Source organism: Myxine glutinosa, chromosome 11 (genome assembly GCF_964187855.1).
Source record: "Myxine glutinosa chromosome 11, kmMyxGlut1.1, whole genome shotgun sequence".
Lineage (NCBI taxonomy): Eukaryota > Metazoa > Chordata > Myxini > Myxiniformes > Myxinidae > Myxine > Myxine glutinosa.
This window is the reverse complement of record NC_136271.1, coordinates 58249027-58262377: the sequence shown is the minus strand read 5'-3', so window position 1 is coordinate 58262377 and position 13351 is coordinate 58249027. Positions and strand designations below refer to the sequence as shown.

The following is a 13351-nucleotide window of genomic DNA, read 5'->3' as shown; positions in this document are numbered from 1 at the left end:
TACAGCATTGCCATCTTCCACTACCAATGTCTTGTCACTTGGAGGAGGTTGTGAGTTGTCCGCATCTTTCAAAAGGTAGTGTACGCCTTTAGATTTATCAGTCTTCGCCAAGAAGTTTTCTGATGTACCAATGGAGTAGGGAACAGGGGTCAAAGAATACTTCATGATTTCCCTTAGATTGAGTTGAACACCAGAAGCTTGTGCTTTGACCATAAGTTGGAAAGCAATGTCACCTTGTTGCTTGTACTCAATGACCTTTCGTTGAGATGTTTTCATCTTAACTTTCTTCTTTGTTTCTGCCATGGTTTTGAGCTTCAGGTTCTTGATGGGTTCAAAGAAAGCTGTCTTTTTCTCAAGTCGCTCTCTGATGAACTTCTCTTTCTTCTCTTTCCCTGTGGTTAGTGAGTGCGTGACATCTGTCTCAACTTCAGCTGGTACACGTGCACCGGAAGAGAGTACATACAACCCAGCCTTGTCATCTACGACATCATTATCTCATTCTGTTGTGATGTGTATAGAAAATTGCATGTGCCATGATATGCAAATTATGTGACGTCATTAATAAATGAAGACAAACAACTACAGTATATCCATAACATTTTGTCTGTTGATTGTGATAAAGTTAATGCTAACATGGTCCAAATTTAGTCCAATTTGGACATATCTTTATGGAGAAGAAGCCTCAGGTGCAAGGACAAAATTCACGGACCCCAAGAAATAGGGCAATCTGTGAAAAACGTCATTTTGACAAAGATCGAAATAGGGAGTTAAAAAACATGGACCAAATGAGTTTTTTTCTTGTTAACATATTTTTTCCATTAGGGGAGATACCAATAAACAAAATGACACCCAATAAGTAGGATCATAGGGGGGGTGCACGGTAGGCCCCTCTGGCCCACGGACTATATGTGTTCCCCTCTTCAGCATTCCTCCACTTCACATCCCTCTTTCTGCATCACCATCACCCCACCTATTTAAAGCTTCCCCGTCACTCCATCCACTCAAAGCTTCCCCCTAACATACTCCTCTCAGCTTCTTCTTCATCCCATCCCCTCTCCTTCCCTCTTGTCCTTGCTCCTCTCAGCTTCCCCTTTGTCCCACCCCTTCTCAGCTTCCCCCCTTGTCCCACCCCCTCTCACCTTCCCCCTAATCCCATCCCCTCCCAACTCACCCCAAACCTACACCCTCCAAGCCTCTCCTCCCCCCCCCCCCCCATCCCACAACTTCCTGCACCCTCCCAATGCCTCCTCCCCTATCCCTAACTATCTGGACCTAAACATCAAAGGCCTCGGCTCCAACCTAACATATCTCTCAATCCAGGCTACTGCTGATAAACCAGATATCATCTGTTTAGCAGAATCCTTCCTCCCACAGGACATCCCCATGTCCTTAGTGTCTCCCCTTGGCTAAGGTCTCCTCTGATTTGATAGGTGTGAACCCTTTCTGAAGGCGGAGTTGTACTTTACATCAATGAATCCATTTTTCACTGTCCATATACTGATTTTACACCTCCCAACTAAGAGGAGTATCTTCGACTGTGAATAGTCCTCCACTCCCACCTCCTGCTTGTCTGTGTGTTGCATCAGCCTCCAAACAGTGACAACAACATCTATATATATCTCTCTCTCTCAGACAACGTGGCCAAACTTTTAACCACTCATCCCAACTCTCTCTTCCTCATATGTGTGGATTTCATTTGTCACCATGCAAATTGGCTGGGTGTTGGTACCTCTGTAACCAGCAATGGAATTTCAGCAAAGGACTTTTGTGACTCCATTGGACTGACTCAATCTGTGAATGTTCCAACATGCATTTCTCCAAATTTCAAATCCTCACTTATGGACTTGATGATGACAAACTTCCCTGTAAAAGTATCCTGCTCTTCCTCTGCTTGAATTGGTTTATCCGACCATGTGCTTGTGAGAGCCAACATCTCTCTGGCTATTCTCAGAGAGCTGCATCAACACCGGCGAGTCTGGCATTTCACTCTCGCAGATTGCTAGGGACTGCAACAAGCAGACATCTCTCTTCAGGACTGGTCTCCCATTTCTACTGCCCCTGATATAAATTCAGCTTGGGAATTCTTCCACAGAAAGTTGCTCTCTCTCATGCATAGATTCATCCCATCTCGTCTTCAATTACCCTACCCTTCTTCCTGCCCATGGTACACTGAATCCTGTAGAGGTGGCAGTTGCCTTGAAGCATTTTGCCTTCTCTTCTTGGAAGGCATTGGAAGGCAAATGGCAAATTTGGAAGGCAAATTTGCCTTGCCTTGGAAGGCCTTGGAAGGCAAATGATGGCAATCTCAAAGCATTCCAGAAAGCCCACAACAGTTATGTGTTCACACTCACGAGAGTCAGAGAACGATGTCTGTCCAACCTTAAGACCGAACATTCAAAATTGTCCCCCTCCTCTAAAACCTGGTGGCACCTTAATAAGTCTGTCTCTGGAGTAGTCTGCCCCTCTATTCCTTCCCTCACTTCAACTATCACCACAGCAGACTCCTTTTGTGAGAATGCCGAATGCCACAATGATGTGGTTGCTTCCAAATTCTGGGTCCCAAACCTATTGGCTTTGGTACCTATCCTACCCAGTCGCACCCAATTACTCCTTTCTTTTGCACCTGAAAAGGTGGAGAAGTTTCTGGCAACCCTTGACTCTGATTCTACAACTGATTCAGACGCCATCAGCTCATGTGTCCGAAACAACTTGCTCTGCTGCTCTTGCAATCCTCTTTCTGTCCTTTTCGCCCTATCATTTGACCAAGGTCATCATCCATTTGCTGGAATTCAGCTAACATCAACACATTACATAAACAAAGTGCAAAACTGATCCCCGTAACTACAGACCAAACAGCTTGCTTCCAATCTTCAGCATAGTCATGGAATAAATCACTGCAGTTGACATGAAATCCTTGGGTTACTGACTTTCTCTACTCTCCTAGCATATGTGGTGGCTCTCAACAGCATCCTTTCATCTCCTCTGCCTGTCAAGGCTGAAGTGCCCCAAGGCAGTGTTCTAGGCCCCATCCAATTCCTAAGCTTCATCAACGAGCTTTCTGGATTGCTGGAAAATCCTCTCTAATCTATTTGCTGATGACCCCACCCTCTGCTGTGACATCCCTCATCCTCTAGATTAGGCAGGCAGGAAACTCTTCCCTTTCTTCAGTCCTTGATAAAATCACGAGCTGCTGAAACACTTGGGATATGCCTTTCAATCCAAGCAAATCTCACACTCCCACACTCTCTCTCTGAAAGGTCCATCTGGAAAATCCTCCAGTCGACTTTTTTAACAATCCTTTTGAAGAAGTTCAGTCACTCAAACTCTTGGGTCTCACTATCAGCCATGATCTTTAATGGGCAAGCCACATCTCAAAGTTGGCCTCCAGGGTCAGCTGCCGACTGAGCATGCTCCATCATTCAAAGTCCTTCCTTGGCACACCTGAACCCTTATCCACATACAAGGCCTTCTTCCACAGCTTGACGTAGTGCTGCTCTCTCCTCTGAGCTGGCTCCCCTGCACCACACCTTGCTCAGCTTGATGTCAGGGAAACCAGGACTTTGAAGATCATTGGAATCTCCCACAATGAAGCTGAGTCTATGGGCCTATCACTTTGCCATCTCAGACAGGACAGTGGTCTCTCTGTGTTCTACCACATCCTTACTACTATCAAATGCGAAGTCCTTTCTGGGCACTTCTGAGTTCCTCACGACATACAAAGCTTTCATCCGAAGCTCAATGGAATACTGCTCTCCCCTCTGGGCTGGTGCTCCTGCCTCACACCTAGATTGGCTTCACGCAGTTGAAACCAAAGCGTTCAGAATCATTGGAATCTCCCGTGATGAAGCTGATTCTGAGGGCCTTTCACTCACTCACCACAGGCAGGTAGGTGGTCATTCTGTCTTCTACCGACTCCTCTCTGGCCTTGCCCCCCCCAGCTCTCTCTGTACTCTGTCCCCCAAATATTCCTGCAGGATGCACAAGATCTGCAAGCAACCCCTTCTGGTGAAACTGCCAAAATCAAGACTCTCTGCTCACCTTCACTCCTTCATTCCTCTTTTCTCCCGCCTCAGGAACAAACTCCCACACTCTCTTCAATCTCTCTCCTCCCTTCAGGTCTTCAAAACAGCTGTTCACCACCATCTATTATCTTACCCCATCCAAAACCTTGATCTTTTCTACCCCCGTTGAAACACCCCAAATGCACCTCTTTAAATCCCCAACTTCTTTCCTGAAATTTCTAGTAGTGTTCATTTGCTTTATCCCCTCCCTCCTCCACAGCCCTCTCCCTTCCACAGATTTACCGACGTCCCTATTCTCTTCTGTTGTTGTGCTTGTGTGCTTCCCTCTCAATTCCCCCTCTTGTCTCCCGCTCCATTCATTGCATGTTTTATGTGTCCATGCATGTTTTCGTGTTTAATGTGTTAGCTCTTACACGAGCCTCGATTCTGAATACCAAAAAAAAATAAAAATGCAGCATGCTCCTTTTTAGCATAGACGAGGTCTGTCACTTTGAAAAGGAGACTACCCTGATGCCATTAGTAGCAGCTTAACAACAACAGCTGGGTATCAGAATGTGTAGAAAACTCATTAAATGACCAGTGAGGTTGCCCTGACCTCTTGCTTGAGGTTCTGGGCATCCACCTATTGCTGATGTACAGTAGGTAAATGTCGAGTGGAATGGCCAGGACAGAAATCAGACTAATGGTTTGAGATCAGAGTTGGAGACAGAATAAATCTTGGGGTCCGCTATAATTACCAATCCCTTTACCCTATTAAAGATGGGAAAAGTCTGACTGTTTTTTAGGTAGGAATAACAGCATTTGCAACATTCCTTGGCATTTGTACTAAGTTTGGTCAATGTGGTGCCACCTTCTTCAATGAAATAAACTAGTACTGTCAAACAAACTTATTCAAACAAATCCGTTTAATTGAAAGTTATATAAGAAAAAAGCATCAATACCAGAAAATGCTGAAACAAAGCATACAGAGCTTTCCATTACCTGGAGTGTGGGCGGCTTCCACATGCTGGAATGCACCAGGCGACGGCGGCCCAAGGGAGAGATTGCCGCTGATGTATAAGCCTGATCATGCCTTGGTCGGCAATGCAGCAATGAAAGGGCAGTACAGGTAGAAATACCAAGGGGGTTAGGGTTACTTCCAACAATTACCCAGTGGCTGTATGATGACACCCCAGTACCCTCATGTAGAAGAGAGCATGGCTGTGTGCTGTTTAGATAGCACCAGGACACTGAGGTGTTTGTGTGCATACGTGAGCTTGGGCTACCATTCACCTTACCAATGCTTCCGGATTTCTGACCTTCACTCAAAATCTTTGCCTCATCCGATAAGCACGGTGCTATAATCGTCACACTTCCATCTCCCCCAGTTGAAGCAGTCACTTCCAACAGATTGTCTTCAGTTGATGAAGAACTTGAAGGTTCACTGATCTTCCCTTCTGTCTTACTAACAGATTCCTCAGATACCTGCCGTCCATGGATCTCAATAATCTGTTCTTGAGTTTTCTCAGAGGTTATTGTGAGGCCTTCATCAACGGACAAGGCACCAAAACTTTCCACTGTACTCTGACGAATGAGAAATGGCTTGTGGGATTTTGCGGGTTCCATGTCAAGGCCCATTGTAGATATTGATCCTGCAGCCATTTTCTCTGTAAGACTATCTTCATCTCGCACACGTTTCTGTTGCTGCTTTTCTACTGTGATGTCTAAACTACTTGCCGGTGATAAGAGCCGTTTCCCAGCAGCTGAAATTGGTCCAATGGCGAACGGACTATCATGCTGCACTGGAGTTGTTGGTCGTGGGTTTAAGCACATTATTGAACTTGATGGAGAGTCACTGTGATCCAAGTATGGCCAGAGTGAAGTCCGTGATGAGCAAGCATATGGTGGAACAGGCTTAAGGTGCTGACCAGGTGCCAGCACTGACTGAAATGCTACAGCTGGGGTTGTACCTTGTATGCGATACTTCTTTATATTTTCAGTCCTGCTTTCAGCCATTGTCAAATGATGTGATCCTGGACAGACGACAACAATGGTGCCTGGTGGAATAGTTGGTGATGATGAAGTTTTTTCAGCACCTAAGTTGATTGTAGTTTGGCCATGTTCAGCACAGCAATGGGTGTGTGCACTTTTAATGGGCTGAGATTGTACTGAGGAACATGAGAGAGTCTTAGACAAAGAGGAAACAGACTGTGACAACTGACAGCCATAAATCGTTTTTTTCACAGGAATAGTATACATTGGGTGGAAAGGTGATTCTATAGGCCTTGCTTGTGGCATTCTAATAGGGGAGAATGGTAGTGGCTGCACCAGTGTACTTTTGGCCCTGTTTGGGTCTTGGTGTTGGCGTGGCTTCCCTGCATCTTCAAATAGCCTCAACCTTTCTTCATTTAGGGTTAAGCCACTTGCTGAAACTGGGGCTATTCCAGCACTAGTGACAGCCAAATTGGCTGAACAACCAACCAATCCTTGAAGGCTGGCTTCATCAAGCTTGTAGATTAAAATGGCGGGTGGTGTGGTGAAGGAGGAAGTGACAAGAATTTGTGGTAATGTGGCAGTGTACATAGGATAGCCAACCTGAGGTCCACCTGTTTTTATTCTAACTGGCACTAAGAGTGAGGCCAATGGCTGCAGGATTGTGGGTGTGTGAGGTAGTACTATTGACCCAAGTGGAGAAGCACCATGCAAGGCTGGTGCTGCAATAACAGGAATAGCAACTGCATTGCTTGGTTCTGCTGGCTGCTGCGCTGTCACAAGAGATTGACTGGGAAGAAAAACACATGGTGATTGTGGAACTGAAAATTGTAGTTGTGATGGCATTCCTGGGTTTGATACTTGTGCAGGTATTCCACTCGGTCCAGATAGTAGAACTCGGCCTGACTGTGGAGCTTGAACTTGGCATCTGTTAAAAGCTGTTATTGGCTGATGTAGCTGTAATTCAATGGTAGGAACATCTGTGTAGGCAGGTAATTGCTGCTGCTCTAAAGAAGCTTGCCTTTGCCCAGAAGGTTGTGTCTGCATTTGCTGTTGTTCCAGTGAATCTTGCCGTAAAGGTGTGGTGGTACCTTGCGCTTGGTGCAAAACAGTGTGCATGGGTGCAGGGGGTCGCTGCTCTGCATCTGCCCTGGGCCACATTTGACTTTCAGGCACCGTATGCGCAAGCTGTACTGGTGGCACTCCCCTTGAAGACCCATGAGAATAGTGACTTTGATGACTGCTTCTCATACCCTGCACTGCATGATGTGACAATGCTGCGGTACTAACGTCAAAAGACTTACTGCGCACATCTGGCAAGAAAAACTGTGACTGTTCAAGTTCACTCTGCAACTGCTCTGAAGTTTCCCGCTGCATTTCTCGGTGCACCATGCCTGATGCCAACATAGTGTGACTAACAGTTGGAACAGTGAGGAACTCAGTTGTTCTGATAATCTCCATCTGGCCTACACGTGGTATCTCTACAGCTTCCTCTTGTTCAACAGACATAGATTGAGAAGACAAGGAACTATCTTGACCATATCCACGACTGCTAGAAGGTTCTAAACATATATCTGGTGATGCCACTGCAGTAAGCCGAAGCCGTTTCTTTTTTGGTGGAAGTTTTTCTGCAGGTAACTGCGCTAGAGTGTCACTGCGTTGAGGCCAATAAGTCTCCTCTAATGCAATCTCCAGCCTAATTTCTTCCTCAGTGTCTTTTTCTTCTGTAACTAAAATCTCAGGTACCTGGATGTTGTGCTGCCTCACAAGCTTGTGTGACTGATGTTGTGGAGAAGCTGGGCTTGCAATTGGCCTTCCTGTGTTGAGTTTTGTTGCCTCATATTGAGATAAGGTAACTGCACCTCCACCACCACTGCCACTTTCTGAAGGCTCTCCTCCTTCAGGGATGGGTGCACTACCAAGAAGTTTTGTGTGCTGAATGACAGATATCTTTCCCCCACCCTCTTGTTCAGAAGTGCTGTCACTGGCAGACCTCTCTAAAGAGCTGCCTTGAACTTGTTCAGTTGATGCACACTCAGGAGTAAAGTCGGTAATTGACTGAGTTTCCAGACTTGTGGATGGTTCCTCTTCCATATATTGTATGCTTTGTTGGGCAGGAACATGGAGCATTGAACCAGAATGCTGAGGACCTTGTACTTGCACAGTAGTCTTCTGAGCCATTACCAGAGTTGTCGATGGCTTAGCAATTTCTTCTGCTGTGATGGAATCTTCCTCACTGCCAAGGCTCTTTTCTTTTCGTCTTTTGCGAATAAGGTGAGCCTTCTTTAGGACAGTTCCTGGATATGAGACCTTATAGTGCATCATCTGAGGCTGGTCACGCAGTTGTGGTACACCTGATGCTTTGCGCCTTGGAGCATGCAGTTCTGAACAATAGTACTTCTTGTGTGCCTCAAATTTCTCAAGTTTACGATACCGTGAGCGGCAAGTATCACATTCGTACATGAGTCCTTTGCCACGGGTTGCTCTTTGTGGCCGTTTTCCAGCCTCACCAATGCCACTTGCCTTCACCGACTCATGTTCAAGTGAGTGACTCTTGCTAATAGATGGAGCTTTTCCACTCGGTCCAGCTTCCTGCGTACTTTCATCAACTGAGAGCGTTTTCAGCTGAGAGACCCGTGACACTGTCCTTGACAATTCAAAAGCCTTTTGCCGCACTAGAGGATGATGGTGTGACTGTGTCAAAGGGAAGGCCGGGTCACTGAGGAATACATCATCATACTGAGAAGCAGACATACGCTCATCAAAGGAATGGCATTCCCGTGTAACACATGATGGCAGAGACACACCAGTGCCAGATAAATATCCTGGTACTGCTGGCATGGAGTTGCTACGGGTGACCAAAAGACTTTCTGGTGCATTCAAAGTTTGAGGAACAGAGAGTAACTGCAAAGTAGACTTACATTTCTCTGCAAGAGAAGATGTTCCTGGTTGGATGTCCATACTAGTCAACTGCTCTCCTGAGCCTGAAGGTCTGAGCTCAAATTGAAATGAGTCCTTAAAAGTGTATGGCCTTGGAGAGTCAATACTACCCTTATGAGTTAGGGATGTCCTACGAGGTTTAACACTGTCTAGTTCAGTGTTGTCTATTAATGCTTCATTGTGGGATATAAGCTTGTCAATATGCTCCTGCAAAGTTTTGCCAATTGGGACTGATGTTTTGGTAGTGGGTGCCACCACAGTTGTTGCCTTTGGGGCTGTTGCAGTGGTAAGTGTTGGTCTCGTAAATACACTTCTTCCCAAGACAATTTCTTTATACGATTGTGGATATGGACTTGGAGAGGAAAATTCAGCACTTTCTGACCGTGAGAAGTAGCCCGAGTCTGTGCTACCCTTGCTAAGAGGACTCAGGAGGTCAGAACTCTTGCTTTGTTGCTGCTGCAGAACCTGTTCCAAGTCACGGCGCTTACGTTCTGGAGATCGGATAGCCAAAGCAAGTTTCATCTTCACAAGTTGGTGTGTCTCATTTTTTCGAGTGCTTCCTGGCTCCTGTCTTGATGTTGTGAAGTCCAAATTTTCAGTGCATATTTGTCGTGACCTTGCTGGATTTATAACAACTGTTGGTAATGGTCCTTCAAGGGAGTGACTATAAGTTGGCCTCTCTGTGTCAGGCTCATTTCGTCCAATTTCTAGAGGGCCAATAATCTCACTACCCCCAGAAATGGTTGACATTTGCTCTTCTTCTGTGTCGGTGCTTTCGCCAGTCTGAATCGATGTGTCTGTATCTGCTCGGCTCATAGTGGCCTCAGAAGCATGACCCACGCTCTCTGTGCTAGGTGTGAGGCGAGCCTTCAAGGCATGTGTGTGAGACTTCATGTGTTTGTATAAGTTGCTCTTTGTCTTGAATGAAAAGCCGCAGGTAACACAGGGGTATGGGCGCTCCCCTGTGTGTGATCGAATATGCTTTTCCAAAACACTGGGTTTGGCACAAGCACGATTACAAAAAGAGCAAATGTAACGGCCTGGCTTTTTAGGTTTTTTTTCCTTTTGTTGGCCAGCTGGCTCTGATGTGGGCTGGCCAACCTGTGGTTGCTTGCAACCTCCTTTGGATGAGGAAGAGCTCGACTGAGGCAGAGATGACGCAGAAGCTTGTGAAGAGGAATCTTTCTCCTCAGTGGACATGATGGATTGTTGACTTACTGTTGCCATTCTACCCTGATGATGCATTGAAAGCAATGCAGAAGATGAAATTGTTTCTCGTATTGACATCTGAGACTCCTCGGAGTGAGTACTTAGAGAAGGTAATGGATGTGAAGATAAGGGCATTCGGGCCTGTACAGTTTCCTCAAAACCACTGCAATGTTTTTGCAAACTTTTTCCGCCATTTCCTGGCGTGTCCACCTCCGTGCTCTCAGAATGTGTACCTTCCTTAGCCGATGTACTCACCAACGACAGTTCGGGCTCCATTGCTTTCAACAAAGTCTCCAGGGGGGTGCCTTGCATCCCAAACTTTGTAAGCTGCTCTGCTTGGATGGTTTCTGCACTGGTTTCCAGAGTGCCTGGCTCCAGGGTGCTAATGGTAGTTCCTTCACCTGTCTTAGTTTGTGGTAGATCCTTCTCTTCCCCATCACCATTAGGATTGGACAATGAACGGGTTACACCAGCATCCCCTTCTACCTTTGCCAAATCCTGTGGCACTTTCACCGGCCGTTCTTTTGCTGCATTACTCACAACTTTCACCGGTTTTCCTGCAGCCATTTCTGACCGCTTTGCAACTGCCGACCAACAACCTTTGATTCCATCGTGTTTGGAGAAAGGCAAAGTCCTTTCTGGCACCTCTGGTGATAATTTTGATGAAAGTTTAATATTACATTTTTTCTCACCATCCAGCCTTTCCTTCCTGGGGTTCTGTGGCGAGTGCCACCTCACTCCTCTTTTGCAAGTTGCTTTGTGAGGCTTCTTATCAGCATTTTCCTTTGTAGATTTGGGCTCCTTCAAATCCGTGACACCTGAAAAGTCAGAGCATAATGTCATTTACACAGACACTTTATACATTTAAACTGCTTTGCAAAACTATATTTCCACGGTGTGGATAATAACTCCTGACATTAACACAAACGCAACTAAAGAGTTCATGGAACATCTCACCTCGTGCAGTCTTGATATAAAGGACATGGGAAGGGATTTTTAAACTCTTTCTTTGCATTTTCAAGCACAATCGATATTATTTAGGAGCAGCCATTTTGTCTGAATATCTCTATATATTCCGAAACATTGAGTATTTATAAATAATGTATTGTTACGGTTCGCGGTTCAGGATGGTATGTTTGCCAAGCGGAGGCTCCGCGACCTAACAGTTTTTCCCCGACTCACCCGATTCACCCAGACGTTGGCCGTATCGCGCCACAGCTATTCAATATTGAAACCTCTAAAGCGACCGAATGTAAAGAGGAAGAAGAAGAAGACGTACGGAGGAATAACAGGTTTTATTAATTATTTTCACAAGCCAAAGCAAAGAGAGCAGTTGGTTATATACAGAAAATGGAAGGAGCAGGCACACAGTGAAATCTTTAGCTTACCTATACAAGCTTAATTAATAAACCCCAGGACAACGTTAAAGACAGACGGACGATCACACTTACATGGGGAAATGCAGGCAGGAAGGAATGGCTTGGAGATGGGTGGCTTTTCGAGGCAAGGAAGGTTCAGCGGGTACTGGGCACGGTCGGGCCAGAAGGCACCGCCGTCAAGAAGCCGAGCTTTGGTCCCAAACTGCGTGGGCGAAGTTCCTCTCTGTACTGCTGCCTCGTGCGCTCCTTGCGTTGCCCCGGTCCGCTTTTCCTGCAGCGCAGCACGTTTCACGGCGGCTCGGTCACACCTGCTCGTCTCCAGTGCATCTCCTGGACCCATCTCCGTAAAAGCTCATCTCAGATCTCAGCTCATCTCCTTTTTGGGAGCGTCCCGCGGCGGGTTATATAGGCCCCGCCCTTCACCCTTTGCGAACCTCCCCCAAACGTTCTCTCTCCGCCCCCTCAAGCCAAACCCCTCGTTCTGGGTTGGATGAGCGGGGCCGACTTACTCCTCCCCTCTATGACGAGGTGGAGACCCGCCTTTCTTCTTCGGCGTTACCTCGTGCGTAATGGAGTCAAATGCAGCAAAGTGAACGGCAGATGGAAATGCAGCAAAGTGCCTAAAGAGGCAATTGCAGCAAAGTGGCGAACCTGGCACTTGGAAGCTGCCATGGGGCGTCAGAGGGCCTACTCTTATTTAATTCGGTGCAATGAAGAGTCAAACTAGTGGGAAACACATCCTTAGCCTACACAGAGAATAAGGGACTAACTATTTAAAAGGATATATCGTGTCCTGTGTGTAGGTTTATGGAATTAACTAAGAGGACGAGCTGCGACCATTCTTTACATTACGAGGGTCAGTTACACACAACAAAACCATACTTTTCACATTCGTTACACTTTCTCAAAATTGTTACACTTCTCAAATTCGTTACACTTCTCATATCCGTTACAGTATTTATATAAATTATCCCGTAGATAATAAAAAATATTTTTTCAGAAGCTTACCGCCGTTGATGCACCGTCTTTTGCATGACCTTTTGAACACATTTAATTCGTTATTTGTGCCTGTTGTTTGTGTTTGTGTCCTTTATGACATCTCTAAACACAGTATGTTTCTTGCTTGGAATGATTTTCAACTTCGTGTGACTCCCAGACAGACTCCTCTGTGCACATGCGCTCGGGACAAAATTCCTTACAATTTTGCCAAATTCCGAGCCATAGTACCACTAAACTGCAGGTTCGTGTTCTGATTAATGATCCGATTCGTGTTCAACATTGTTCAAAATATAACATTCAATTCAAATTAAGTAGTTCCTCAATCATAGACTGACATCTGTAGACAGACAGAGAGAGTGACAAAGTGAAAAAATTGCTTAACCCCGCTTTTCGCTTCGCGTGCACGGGGTTACAATAAAGTGAGTAGGTTACACATCTCTTGTTATCTACAGTGCCTTCAGAAAGTATTCACACCCCTTGACTTTTTTCACAATTTGTTTTGTTATAGCCTGAATTTAAAATGGATTAAATTGAGATTTTCTTTTGTCACTGATCTATTTACACATGATACCCCATAATGTCCAAGTGGAATTCTATTTTTAGAAATCTTTACAAATAATTTAAAATGACATACTGAGATATTTAATTTACATACGTATTCAACCCCATAAGCCTGGTGTTGGCTTAGTGGTTATGGTTCTGGCTTGGGCCCTGTGTTAGAATCACGGTCGATCGTTTAATTAACGCCAGGGGGGTTGACTCGGCCTGTCATTCTTCCGAAGTCGGCAAAATGAGTACCAGCTTGCTGGGATGAATGTGCCATTCGGGTTC

At 45.7% G+C, this 13351-nt stretch overlaps 1 protein-coding gene across 1 annotated transcript in view; it reads right to left on the bottom strand.

Moving 5' to 3' along the window:
* Positions 1–11157, bottom strand: part of LOC137436684 (zinc finger protein 40-like) — a 32018-nt gene extending 20861 nt beyond the window's left edge. The window contains exons 1-2 of the mRNA XM_068130675.2: positions 11100–11157; positions 5004–10960 (exon numbers count right to left, since the gene is read on the bottom strand). Of these exons, the coding sequence (XP_067986776.2) occupies positions 5004–10960; positions 11100–11157 (6015 nt within the window). The remainder of the gene's footprint in view (positions 1–5003; positions 10961–11099) is intronic.
* Positions 11158–13351: the final 2194 nt, after the last annotated feature.